The sequence below is a fragment of the Hyla sarda genome, chromosome 7 (assembly GCF_029499605.1).
Source record: "Hyla sarda isolate aHylSar1 chromosome 7, aHylSar1.hap1, whole genome shotgun sequence".
Taxonomy (NCBI): domain Eukaryota; kingdom Metazoa; phylum Chordata; class Amphibia; order Anura; family Hylidae; genus Hyla; species Hyla sarda.
In genome coordinates, this window is record NC_079195.1 from 234,050,061 (window position 1) to 234,062,568 (window position 12,508).

A 12,508-nucleotide genomic window follows, 5' to 3' on the forward strand; every position below is an offset into this window, starting at 1 on the left:
TGTTTGGGGCCTAATACTCTATGGGGACAATGTTTGGGGCCTAATACTATATGGGGCAATGTTTGGGGCCTAATACTATATAGGGGCAATGTTTGGGGCCTAATACTATATAGGGGCAATGTTTGGGGCCAAATACTCTATGGGGACAATGTTTGGGGCCTAATACTATATGGGGGCAATGTTTGGGGTCTAATACTCTATGGGGACAATGTTTGGGGCCTAATACTATATAGGGGCAATGTTTGGGGCCTAATACTATATAGGGGCAATGTTTGGGGCCAAATACTCTATGGGGACAATGTTTGGGGCCTAATACTATATGGGGGCAATGTTTGGGGTCTAATACTCTATGGGGACAATGTTTGGGGCCTAATACTATATAGGGGCAATATTTGGGGCCTAATACTCTATGGGGACAATGTTTGGGGCCTAATACTCTATGGGGGCAATGTTTGGGGCCTAATACTCTATGGGGGCAATGTTTGGGGCCCAATACTCTATGGGGACAATGTTTGGGGCCTAATACTTTATGGGGGCAATGTTTGGGGCCTAATACTATATAGGGGCAATGTTTGGGGCCTAATACTCTATGGGGGCAATGTTTGGGGCCTAATACTCTATGGGGACAATTTTTGGGGCCTAATACTCTATGGGGGCAATGTTTGGGCCTAATACTCTATGGGGACAATGTTTGGGGCCTAATACTTTATGGGGACAATTTTTGGGGCCTAATACTCTATGGGGGCAATGTTTGGGGCCTAATACTCTATGGGGACAATGTTTGGGGCCTAATACTCTATGGGGGCAATGTTTGGGGCCTAATACTCTATGGGGGCAATGTTTGGGGCCCAATACTCTATGGGGACAATGTTTGGGGCCTAATACTCTATGGGGGCAATGTTTGGGGCCTAATACTATATGGGGACAATGTTTGGGGCCTAATACTATATGGGGGCAATGTTTGGGGCCTAATACTATATGGGGACAATGTTTGGGGCCTAATACTATATGGGACAATGTTTGGGGTCTAATACTCTATGGGGACAATGTTTGGGGTCTAATACTATATGGGGGCAATGTTTGGGGCCTAATACTATATGGGACAATGTTTGGGGTCTAATACTCTATGGGGGCAATGTTTGGGGCCTAATACTCTATGGGGACAATGTTTGGGGCCTAATACTATATGGGGCAATGTTTGGGGCCTAATACTATATAGGGGCAATGTTTGGGGCCTAATACTATATAGGGGCAATGTTTGGGGCCAAATACTCTATGGGGACAATGTTTGGGGCCTAATACTATATGGGGGCAATGTTTGGGGTCTAATACTCTATGGGGACAATGTTTGGGGCCTAATACTATATAGGGGCAATGTTTGGGGCCTAATACTATATAGGGGCAATGTTTGGGGCCAAATACTCTATGGGGACAATGTTTGGGGCCTAATACTATATGGGGGCAATGTTTGGGGCCTAATACTCTATGGGGACAATGTTTGGGGCCTAATACTATATGGGGCAATGTTTGGGGCCTAATACTATATAGGGGCAATGTTTGGGGCCTAATACTATATAGGGGCAATGTTTGTGGCCTAATACTCTATGGGGACAATGTTTGGGGCCTAATACTATATAGGGGCAATGTTTGGGGCCTAATACTATATGGGGGCAATGTTTGGGGCCAAATACTCTATGGGGACAATGTTTGGGGGCTAATACTATAGGGGGGGCAATGTTTGGGGTCTAATACTCTATGGGGGCAATGTTTGGGGCCTAATACTCTATGGGGGCAATGTTTGGGGTCTAATACTATATAGGGGCAATGTTTGGGGTCTAATACTCTATGGGGACAATGTTTGGGGCCTAATACTCTATGGAGGCAATGTTTTGGGTCTAATACTCTATGGGGGCAATGTTTGGGGTCTAATACTCTATGGGGGCAATGTTTGGGGCCTAATACTCTATGGGGGCAATGTTTGGGGTCTAATACTTTATAGGGGCAATGTTTGGGGTCTAATACTCTATGGGGACAATGTTTGGGGCCTAATACTCTATGGGGGCAATGTTTGGGGTCTAATACTATATAGGGGCAATGTTTGGGGCCTAATACTCTATGGGGGCAATGTTTGGGGTCTAATACTATATAGAGGCAATGTTTGGGGTCTAATACTCTATGGGGACAATGTTTGGGGCCTAATACTCTATGGGGGCAATGTTTGGGGTCTAATACTCTATGGGGGCAATGTTTGGGGCCTAATACTATATAGGGGCAATGTTTGGGGCCTAATACTATAAAGGGGCAATGTTTGGGGCCTAATACTATATAGGGGCAATGTTTGGGGTCTAATACTCTATGGGGGCAATGTTTGGGGCCTAATACTATATAGGGGCATTGTTTGGGGTCTAATACTCTATGGGGACAATATTTGGGGCCTAATACTATATAGGGGCAATGTTTGGGGCCTAATACTATATAGGGGCAATGTTTGGGGCCTAATACTATAGGGGGGCAATGTTTGGGGCCTAATATTATATAGGGGCAATGTTTGGGGCCAAATACTCTATGGGGACAATGTTTGGGGCCTAATACTCTATGGGGACAATGTTTGGGGTCTAATACTTTATGGGGGCAATGTTTGGGGCCTAATACTATATAGGGGCAATGTTTGGGGCCTAATACTCTATGGGGGCAATGTTTGGGGCCTAATACTCTATGGGGACAATTTTTGGGGCCTAATACTCTATGGGGGCAATGTTTGGGCCTAATACTCTATGGGGACAATGTTTGGGGCCTAATACTTTATGGGGACAATTTTTGGGGCCTAATACTCTATGGGGGCAATGTTTGGGGCCTAATACTCTATGGGGGCAATGTTTTGGGCCTAATACTCTATGGGAACAATGTTTGGGGCCTAATAATCTATGGGGACAATTTTGGGGGCCTAATACTCTATGGGGGCAATGTTTGGGGCCTAATACTCTATGGGGACAATGTTTGGGGTCTAATACTCTATGGGGCAATGTTTGGGGTCTAAGACTCTATGGGGACAATGTTTGGGGCCTAATACTCCATGGGGACAATGTTTGGGGTCTAATACTCTATGGGGACAATATTTGGGGCCTAATACTATATAGGGGCAATATTTGGGGCCTAATACTATATGGGGGCAATGTTTGGGGCCTAATACTCTATGGGGGCAATGTTTGGGGCCTAATACTATATAGGGGCAATGTTTGGGGTCTAATACTCTATGGGGGCAATGTTTGGGGCCTAATATTATATAGGGGCAATGTTTGGGGCCCAATACTCTATGGGGACAATGTTTGGGGCCTAATACTCTATGGGGCAATGTTTGGGGCCTAATACTCTATGGGGACAATGTTTGGGGCCTAATACTCTATGGGGACAATGTTTGGGGCCTAATACTCTATGGGGACAATTTTGGGGCCTAATACTCTATGGGGGCAATGTTTGGGCCTAATACTCTATGGGGACAATGTTTGGGGCCTAATACTCTATGGGGACAATTTTTGGGGCCTAATACTCTATGGGGGCAATGTTTGGGGCCTAATACTCTATGGGGGCAATGTTTTGGGCCTAATACTCTATGGGGACAATGTTTGGGGTCTAATACTCTATGGGGACAATTTTGGGGGCCTAATACTCTATGGGGGCAATGTTTGGGGCCTAATACTCTATGGGGGCAATGTTTGGGGCCTAATACTCTATGGGACAATGTTTGGGGCCTAATACTCTATGGGGGCAATGTTTGAGGCCTAATACTCTATGGGACAATGTTTGGGGCCTAATACTATATGGGGAAATGTTTGGGGCCTAATACTCTATGGGGGAAATGTTTGGGGCCTAATACTCTATGGGGGCAATATTTGGGGCCTAATACTCTATGGGGGCAATATTTGGGGCCTAATACTATATAGGGGCAATGTTTGGGGTCTAATACTCTATGGGGACAATGTTTGGGGCCTAATACTATATAGGGGCAATGTTTAGGGTCTAATACTCTATGGGGGTAATATTTGGGGCCTAATACTATATAGGGGCAATGTTTGGGGTCTAATACTCTATGGGGACAATGTTTGGGGCCTAATACTCTATGGGGAAATGTTTGGGGCCTAATACTCTATGGGGCAATGTTTGGGGCCTAATACTCTATGGGGGAAATGTTTGGGGCCTAATACTATATGGGGACAATATTTGGGGCCTAATACTCTATGGGGACAATGTTTGGGGCCTAATACTATATGGAGACAATGTTTGGGGCCTAATACTCTATGGGGGTAATGTTTGTGGCCTAATACTATATGGGGGCAATGTTTGGGGCCCAATACTCTATGGGGCAATGTTTGGGGCCTAATACTATATAGGGACAATGTTTGGGGCCTAATACTCTATGGGGACAATGTTTGGGGCCTAATACTCTATGGGGCACTGTTTGGGGCCTAATACTATATGGGGACAGTGTTTGGGGCCTAATACTATATGGGGCAATGTTTGGGGTCTAATACTATATGGGGGCAATGTTTGGGGTCTAATACTATATGGGGCAATGTTTGGGGTCTAATACTATATGGGGAAATGTTTGGGGCCTAATATTCTATGGGGGAAATGTTTGGGGCCTAATACTATATGGGGAAAGGTTTGGGGCCTAATACTCTATGGGGACCATGTTTGGGGCCTAATACTATATGGGGCAATGTTTGGGGCCTAATACTCTATGGGGACAATGTTTGAGGCCTAATACTCTATGGGGACAATGTTTGGGGCCTAATACTCTATGGGGGCAATGTTTGGGGCCTAATACTCTATGGGGAAATGTTTGGGGCCTAATACTATATAGGGGCAATGTTTGGGGTCTAATACTCTATGGGGGCAATGTTTGGGGTCTAATACTCTATGGGGACAATGTTTGGGGCCTAATACTCTATGGGGGCAATGTTTGGGGCCTAATACTCTATGGGGAAATGTTTGGGGCCTAATACTATATAGGGGCAATGTTTGGGGTCTAATACTCTATGGGGGCAATGTTTGGGGTCTAATACTCTATGGGGGCAATGTTTGGGGCCTAATACTATATGGGGAAATGTTTGGGGCCTAATACTCTATGGGGCAATGTTTGGGGCCTAATACTCTATGGGGCACTGTTTGGGGCCTAATACTCTATGGGGACAATGTTTGGGGCCTAATACTATATGGGGAAATGTTTGGGGCCTAATACTCTATGGGGCAATGTTTGGGGCCTAATACTATATGGGGAAATGTTTGGGGCCTAATACTCTATGGGGGCAATGTTTGGGGCCTAATACTCTATGGGGGCAATGTTTGGGGCCTAATACTCTATGGGGGCAATGTTTTGGGCCTAATACTCTATGGGGCACTGTTTGGGGCCTAATACTCTATGGGGGCAATGTTTGGGGCCTAATACTCTATGGGGGCAATGTTTGGGGCCTAATACTCTATGGGGCACTGTTTGGGGTCTAATACTCTATGGGGGCAATGTTTGGGGCCTAATACTCTATGGGGACAATGTTTGGGGCCTAATACTCTATGGGGACAATGTTTGGGGCCTAATACTCTATGGGACAATGTTTGGGGCCTAATACTCTATGGGACAATGTTTGGGGCCTAATACTCTATGGGGACAATGTTTGGGGCCTAATACTCTATGGGACAATGTTTGGGGCCTAATACTCTATGGGACAATGTTTGGGGCCTAATACTCTATGGGGGCAATGTTTGGGACCTAATACTCTATGGGGGAAATGTTTGGGGCCTAATACTATATGGGGACAATATTTGGGGCCTAATACTCTATGGGGACAATGTTTGGGGCCTAATACTATATGGAGACAATGTTTGGGGCCTAATACTCTATGGGGGTAATGTTTGTGGCCTAATACTATATGGGGGCAATGTTTGGGGCCCAATACTCTATGGGGCAATGTTTGGGGCCTAATACTATATGGGGGCAATGTTTGGGGTCTAATACTATATGGGGAAATGTTTGGGGCCTAATACTATATGGGGACAATGTTTGGGGCCTAATACTCTATGGGGACAATGTTTGGGGCCTAATACTCTATGGGGCACTGTTTGGGGCCTAATACTATATGGGGACAGTGTTTGGGGCCTAATACTATATGGGGCAATGTTTGGGGTCTAATACTATATGGGGGCAATGTTTGGGGTCTAATACTATATGGGGCAATGTTTGGGGCCTAATACTCTATGGGGACAATGTTTGGGGTCTAATAATCTATGGGGACAATGTTTGGGGCCTAATACTCTATGGGGACAATGTTTGGGGCCTAATACTCTATGGGGACAATGTTTGGGGCCTAATACTCTATGGGACAATGTTTGGGGCCTAATACTCTATGGGACAATGTTTGGGGCCTAATACTCTATGGGGGCAATGTTTGGGGCCTAATACTCTATGGGGCACTGTTTGGGGCCTAATACTATATGGGGACAGTGTTTGGGGCCTAATACTATATGGGGCAATGTTTGGGGTCTAATACTATATGGGGGCAATGTTTGGGGTCTAATACTATATGGGGGCAATGTTTGGGGCCTAATACTCTATGGGGACAATGTTTGGGGTCTAATAATCTATGGGGACAATGTTTGGGGCCTAATACTCTATGGGGACAATGTTTGGGGCCTAATACTCTATGGGGACAATGTTTGGGGCCTAATACTCTATGGGACAATGTTTGGGGCCTAATACTCTATGGGACAATGTTTGGGGCCTAATACTCTATGGGGGCAATGTTTGGGGCCTAATACTCTATGGGGACAATGTTTGGGGCCTAATACTCTATGGGGGCAATGTTTGGGGCCTAATACTCTATGGGGGCAATGTTTGGGGCCTAATACTCTATGGGGACAATGTTTGGGGCCTAATACTCTATGGGGACAATGTTTGGGGCCTAATACTCTATGGGACAATGTTTGGGGCCTAATACTCTATGGGGGCAATGTTTGGGGCCTAATACTCTATGGGGACAATGTTTGGGGCCTAATACTCTATGGGGGCAATGTTTGGGGCCTAATACTCTATGGGGGCAATGTTTGGGGCCTAATACTCTATGGGGGCAATGTTTGGGGCCTAATACTATATGGGGACAATGTTTGGGGCCTAATACTCTATGGGGACAATGTTTGGGGCCTAATACTCTATGGGACAATGTTTGGGGCCTAATACTCTATGGGGGCAATGTTTGGGGCCTAATACTCTATGGGGACAATGTTTGGGGTCTAATAATCTATGGGACAATGTTTGGGGCCTAATACTCTATGGGGGCAATGTTTGGGGCCTAATACTATATGGGACAATGTTTGGGGCCTAATACTCTATGGGACAATGTTTGGGGCTAGACCTTGAGCTGCGTAAGGATAGCAGCCCTGCCTCCAGCTGTTGCAAAACTACAACTCCCAGTATTCCCGGACAGCCTATGGCTGTCCAGGCATGCTGGGAGTTGTAGTTTTGAAACAGCTGGAGGCACCCTGGTTGGGACACACTGCCTTACAGGAACAGTAAAGTAAAATATAAGGGTCCCTCACCCGTCCTCCTGATCCTTACCGCCACCAATCCAGGTCCCTGCTGCTCGCCGCTTCCTCAGCCAATCCCATGAGAGGCGGGTCACGGCTGCGGCCTGTGATTGGCTGAGGGGACGGACAGTAGGGATCATGGGGGGGCAGGAGGTCTCTGCACTTCCCGTCACTCATCCCAGGGAGCAATAGATCACATGATCAGGTCAGCACTCGGCCCGGTCGCCCTCCGCGTTCTCCTCGGTCGGTTCGTCCACGGTGATCAGGATATTCGCCGCCCTCGGCTGCTCCATCTTCTTCTGTTTCTCGGAGGCCTCCAGACGTCGGGGGATTCTAGACACCACCTTGGGGGTGGGGGGCTCGCTGGCCCGGCTCTCCCTCTCGTCCTCGGTGGTCTCCTCCTCGTCGATGCGCCCGTCAGGGTCCAGATCTGAGTAGCGGGTGTTGGGGCCGGGAGAGGGGAATCCGTCTCCTCTGAAGCGGACAAGATGGCTCCTCACCCCGAGGCCCTTTAGGTTCTTCATACCGACCGCGGGGGAGGCGGCAGAAGAGAGGAAGCGGCTGAGCATCGGGGTGCGGGCCCGTGGGAGATTGGGGGTGGCCGCCACCTGCTGGTTCTGCTCCGAGTCTGCTTCAATGCTGCAACGAGACAGAGACCATGGTTACCATGTGACACTACAACTCCCAGCATGTCCTGACTAGTGATGAGCGGAAGGGGCCATATTCAAATTTGCGATATTTCGTCCTATGTACGCAAAATTTGCATATTCGCTATGTTCGTTCTCTTTTTTTTCTTTTTTTAATGCGAAAATTCATAATGAAATTTGCATAGTGCGCATGCGCGATTATATCTTTCACCTAAAAGAATGGAGGGATCAGTGTCCTCTGACTGGAAGTGACGATATTCGCCAATATTTGCATATTCACAAAAAAAAGAAAACGAATATTCATCATTGAGAATATATATCACTATATTCTAAATATTCGCGAAATCGTGAAGTGCCAATAATCATGGTAAAAATTCGCATTTCGAATATTTGCGCTCAACACTAATCCTGACACCAATACCACTGCCTGACCTAATACCACTCACAGCTGAGGGTTTGTCACAGTTGTATCGGGTGGAGACACAACCCCCCGACCTCCATCCCCAGCACACGGGGCCCCGTCACTCCCCCCCCCCCCCCCCCCCGTCACATGACGGCCTCCATTATACAGTGGAAGGTTATAAAGGACTAATAAACACATAAACACCTGAAGTACTACAAGTCCCAGCATTGCCCCCTGGAGTGCCACACCTGCACTGATACATTGGAACAAACTGCAGCGGGGGGCTCAGCTGACAGGAGGGGTATTAGGTGACAGCAGAGATGGATCTGCCGATTCTTCCTCACCGCATGTCGAAGGTGGAGCCCATGAAGGAGGGTTTGAGGGTCTCGGCGGCGGTGGCGATGGTATATGGCGGCTGCGCATTCTGCTCGTCCCAGTACTTGTCTTTCTCAATGGGCGGAAGGTTCTGGTACATGTCATCCACAGACAGGAGGGAGACCTGAGGGGCGAGAGGACAGGAGGGGTGAGGGGGGCGAGAGGACAGGAGGGGTGAGGGGGGCAGGAGGGGTGAGGGGGGCGAGAGGACAGGAGGGGTGATGGGGGCAGGAGGGGTGAGGGGGGCGAGAGGACAGGAGGGGTAAGGGGGGCAGGAGGGGTGAGGGGGGCAGGAGGGGTGAGGGGGGCAGGAGGGGTGAGGGGGCAGGAGGGGTGAGGGGGGCGAGAGGACAGGAGGGGTGAGGGGGGCAGGAGGGGGCAGGAGGGGTGAGGGGGGCAGGAGGGGTGAGGGGGGCGAGAGGACAGGAGGGGTGAGGGGTGAGGGGGGCAGGAGGGGTGAGGGGGGCGAGAGGACAGGAGGGGTGAGGGGGGCGAGAGGACAGGAGGGGTGAGTGGGGCCAGAGGACAAGAGGGGGGAGGGGGGCAGGAGGGGTGAGGGGGGGCGAGAGGACAGGTGGGGTGAGTGGGGCCAGAGGACAGGAGGGGTGTGGGGGCAGGAGGGGTGAGGGGGGCGAGAGGACAGGAGGGGTGAGGGGGGCGAGAGGACAGGAGGGGTGAGGGGGGCGAGAGGACAGGAGGGGTGAGGGGGCGAGAGGACGGGAGGGGTGAGGGGACAGGAGGGGGCGAGAGGACAGGAGGGGGGCGAGAGGACGGGAGGGGGGGCGAGAGGACAGGAGGGGTGAGGGGACGAGAGGACAGGAGGGGGGGCGAGAGGACAGGAGGGGGGGCGAGAGGACGGGAGGGGTGAGGGGACAGGAGGGGGCGAGAGGATGGGAGGGGGCGAGAGGATGGGAGGGGGCGAGAGGACAGGAGGGGGCGAGAGGACAGGAGGGGTGAGGGGGCAAGAGGACGGGAGGGGTAGGGAGGCGAGAGGACGGGAGGGGTGAGGGGGCGAGAGGACGGGAGGGGTGAGGGGGCAGTAGGGGGGGCGAGAGGACGGGAGGGGTGAGGGGGGCAAGAGGACAGGAGGGGGCGAGAGGACAGGAGGGGTGAGGGGGCGAGAGGACAGGAGGGGTGAGGGGGCGAGAGGACGGGAGGGGTGAGGGGACAGGAGGGGGCGAGAGGATGGGAGGGGGCGAGAGGACAGGAGGGGGCGAGAGGACAGGAGGGGTGAGGGGGCAAGAGGACGGGAGGGGTGAGGGGGCGAGAGGACAGAAGGGGTGAGGGGGCGAGAGGACGGGAGGGGTGAGGGGGCGAGAGGACGGGAGGGGTGAGGGGGCAGGAGGGGGGGGGCGAGAGGACGCGAGGGGTGAGGGGGCAAGAGGACAGGAGGGGGCGAGAGGACAGGAGGGGTGAGGGGGGTGAGAAGACAGAAGGGGTGGGAGGACGGGAGGGGGCGTGAGGGGGGCGAGAGGACAGAAGGGGGTGGGGGGGCGAGAGGACAGAAGGGGGTGGGGGGCGAGAGGACGGGAGAGGAGGGGGGCGAAAGACGGGAGAGAAGGGGGGCGAGAGGACGGGAGGGGTGGGGGGGGCGAGAGCACGGGAGAGGAGGGGGGGCGAAAGGACAGGAGGGGGACGTGAGGGGTGAGGGGGAGGCGAGAGGGGGTGAGGGGGGCGAGAGGACAGGAGGGGGTTGGGGTTGGGTCAGAGTCTCCCCTTTTTCCCTAATGGTGGCGCCGTCTCCCTCTCACCTGGAGGTTTCTGTCTATTAATCTGTTGGTTTCAAAGTCGTCATCGTCTTCTCCGAAGGGATTGATGATCTGCTCGGCCACCTGGAATAGACAGAGGGGCCACAGGTCACAATGAGGGGCCACAGGTAGGGAGCCCCCCTATTCAGGATGTATAGAGTCCAGTCAGTACAGGTCATGTGATCTCATAGAACTGTCAATGTCACGAACCTTCAGCCATCCAAAATAGAAGAAGAACTGCAGCAGCGTGAAGACTGGGACGTAGGTGTCCAGGGGGTCCTCCTTCTTAAACTGACGGCCGATCAGGCAGGAGGCGAAGAACGAGTATACGGCGATGGTGACCACCTAAGGAAGACCCCGCAGTTATCAGACTGCTATATGTGCTGTCAGCAGAATAGTGAGTGCAGCTCTGAAGGATAAGGCATGACGTAACAGCAGAATAGTGAGTGCAGCTCTGAAGGATAAGACATGATGTAACAGCAGAATAGTGAGTGCATCTCTGGAGGATAAGGCATGATGTAACAGCAGAATAGTGAGTGCAGCTCTGAAGGATAAGACATGATGTAACAGCAGAATAGTGAGTGCAGCTCTGGAGGATAAGACATGATGTAACAGCAGAATAGTGAGTGCAGCTCTGGAGGATAAGACCTGATGTAACAGCAGAATAGTGAGTGCAGCTCTGGAGGATAAGACATGATGTAACAGCAGAATAGTGAGTGCAGCTCTGGAGGATAAGACATGATGTAACAGCAGAATAGTGAGTGCAGCTCTGGAGGATAAGACATGATGTAACAGCAGAATAGTGAGTGCAGCTCTGGAGGATAAGACCTGATGTAACAGCAGAATAGTGAGTGCAGCTCTGGAGGATAAGACATGATGTAACAGCAGAATAGTGAGCGCAGCTCTGGGAGGGTAAGACATGATGTAACAGCAGAATAGTGAGTGCAGCTCTGGAGGATAAGACATGATGTAACAGCAGAATAGTGAGTGCAGCTCTGGAGGTGACTGCCTTCTTCTGCTCTCATGAATCCCATTAAGGGAGATCTGCAGCCGTAGACACTTATGTGTGTAATCCCGGGGTCTGCACGATGGGACCCCCGTAGGTTCCTGTACGGGGCCCGGCTCTGTATCTCCTGTACGATACACCCCCTCAATGTATCTCTAGGCGGAGATGAGGGTCGTGTCGTTTACCTCAGTGATGTCCACGACACGCGCATGAGCCGCAGTAATGCCAGGTCCCCGTACGGGACACACTTATGGTTATGGCCTCATTGAACATAAAGTGGGACCGACCTGCGTGTAGACGAGCGGGACGCTGATCCAGTCATAATGGAAGAGGAGGCTGCACTTGGCGCGGTAATTATTCAGCTCCTGTAGAGACAGAAGTTATAATAACCGATACAATTCTAATACGGCTACAATCCATCCTGGGGCCCCGAAGATAATGTTATTGAGGGCCACTCATTGGCTGTGACCTAACAAAAGCAGAGGGCCCCCCAAATATTTTGTGTGATTTGTACTATTGGTCTCCTCATATGGGGCCCCTCAGGCTCCAGGGCCCTGGTGCACTATAACCTCTGCACCCCCTATAGCTAAGTCCCTGCCCAATCACATGTACAGATGGGACTAATGTATACACATATCTCCTTGGTGTATATGGGCCCCGTGTGTCCCCCAAACTCTTAGATCTGACCACTAAACTGCTTTAAGCCACATCCATTATCACAATGCTAAGAGCCCCCCACAATGTTAGACATACA

General features: G+C 50.8%; 1 protein-coding gene across 1 annotated transcript in view; it reads right to left on the reverse strand.

The window, feature by feature from the left end:
• Positions 1-7,321: 7,321 nt before the first annotated feature.
• The window catches only part of BEST4 (bestrophin 4), a 6,697-nt gene continuing 1,510 nt past the window's right edge, over positions 7,322-12,508 (reverse strand). Inside the window, exons 3-8 of the mRNA XM_056532437.1 lie at positions 12,442-12,448; positions 12,042-12,119; positions 10,959-11,093; positions 10,752-10,832; positions 8,970-9,124; positions 7,322-8,214 (exon numbers count right to left, since the gene is read on the reverse strand). Coding sequence (XP_056388412.1) covers positions 7,782-8,214; positions 8,970-9,124; positions 10,752-10,832; positions 10,959-11,093; positions 12,042-12,119; positions 12,442-12,448 — 889 coding nt within the window. The 3' untranslated portion in view covers positions 7,322-7,781. The remainder of the gene's footprint in view (positions 8,215-8,969; positions 9,125-10,751; positions 10,833-10,958; positions 11,094-12,041; positions 12,120-12,441; positions 12,449-12,508) is intronic.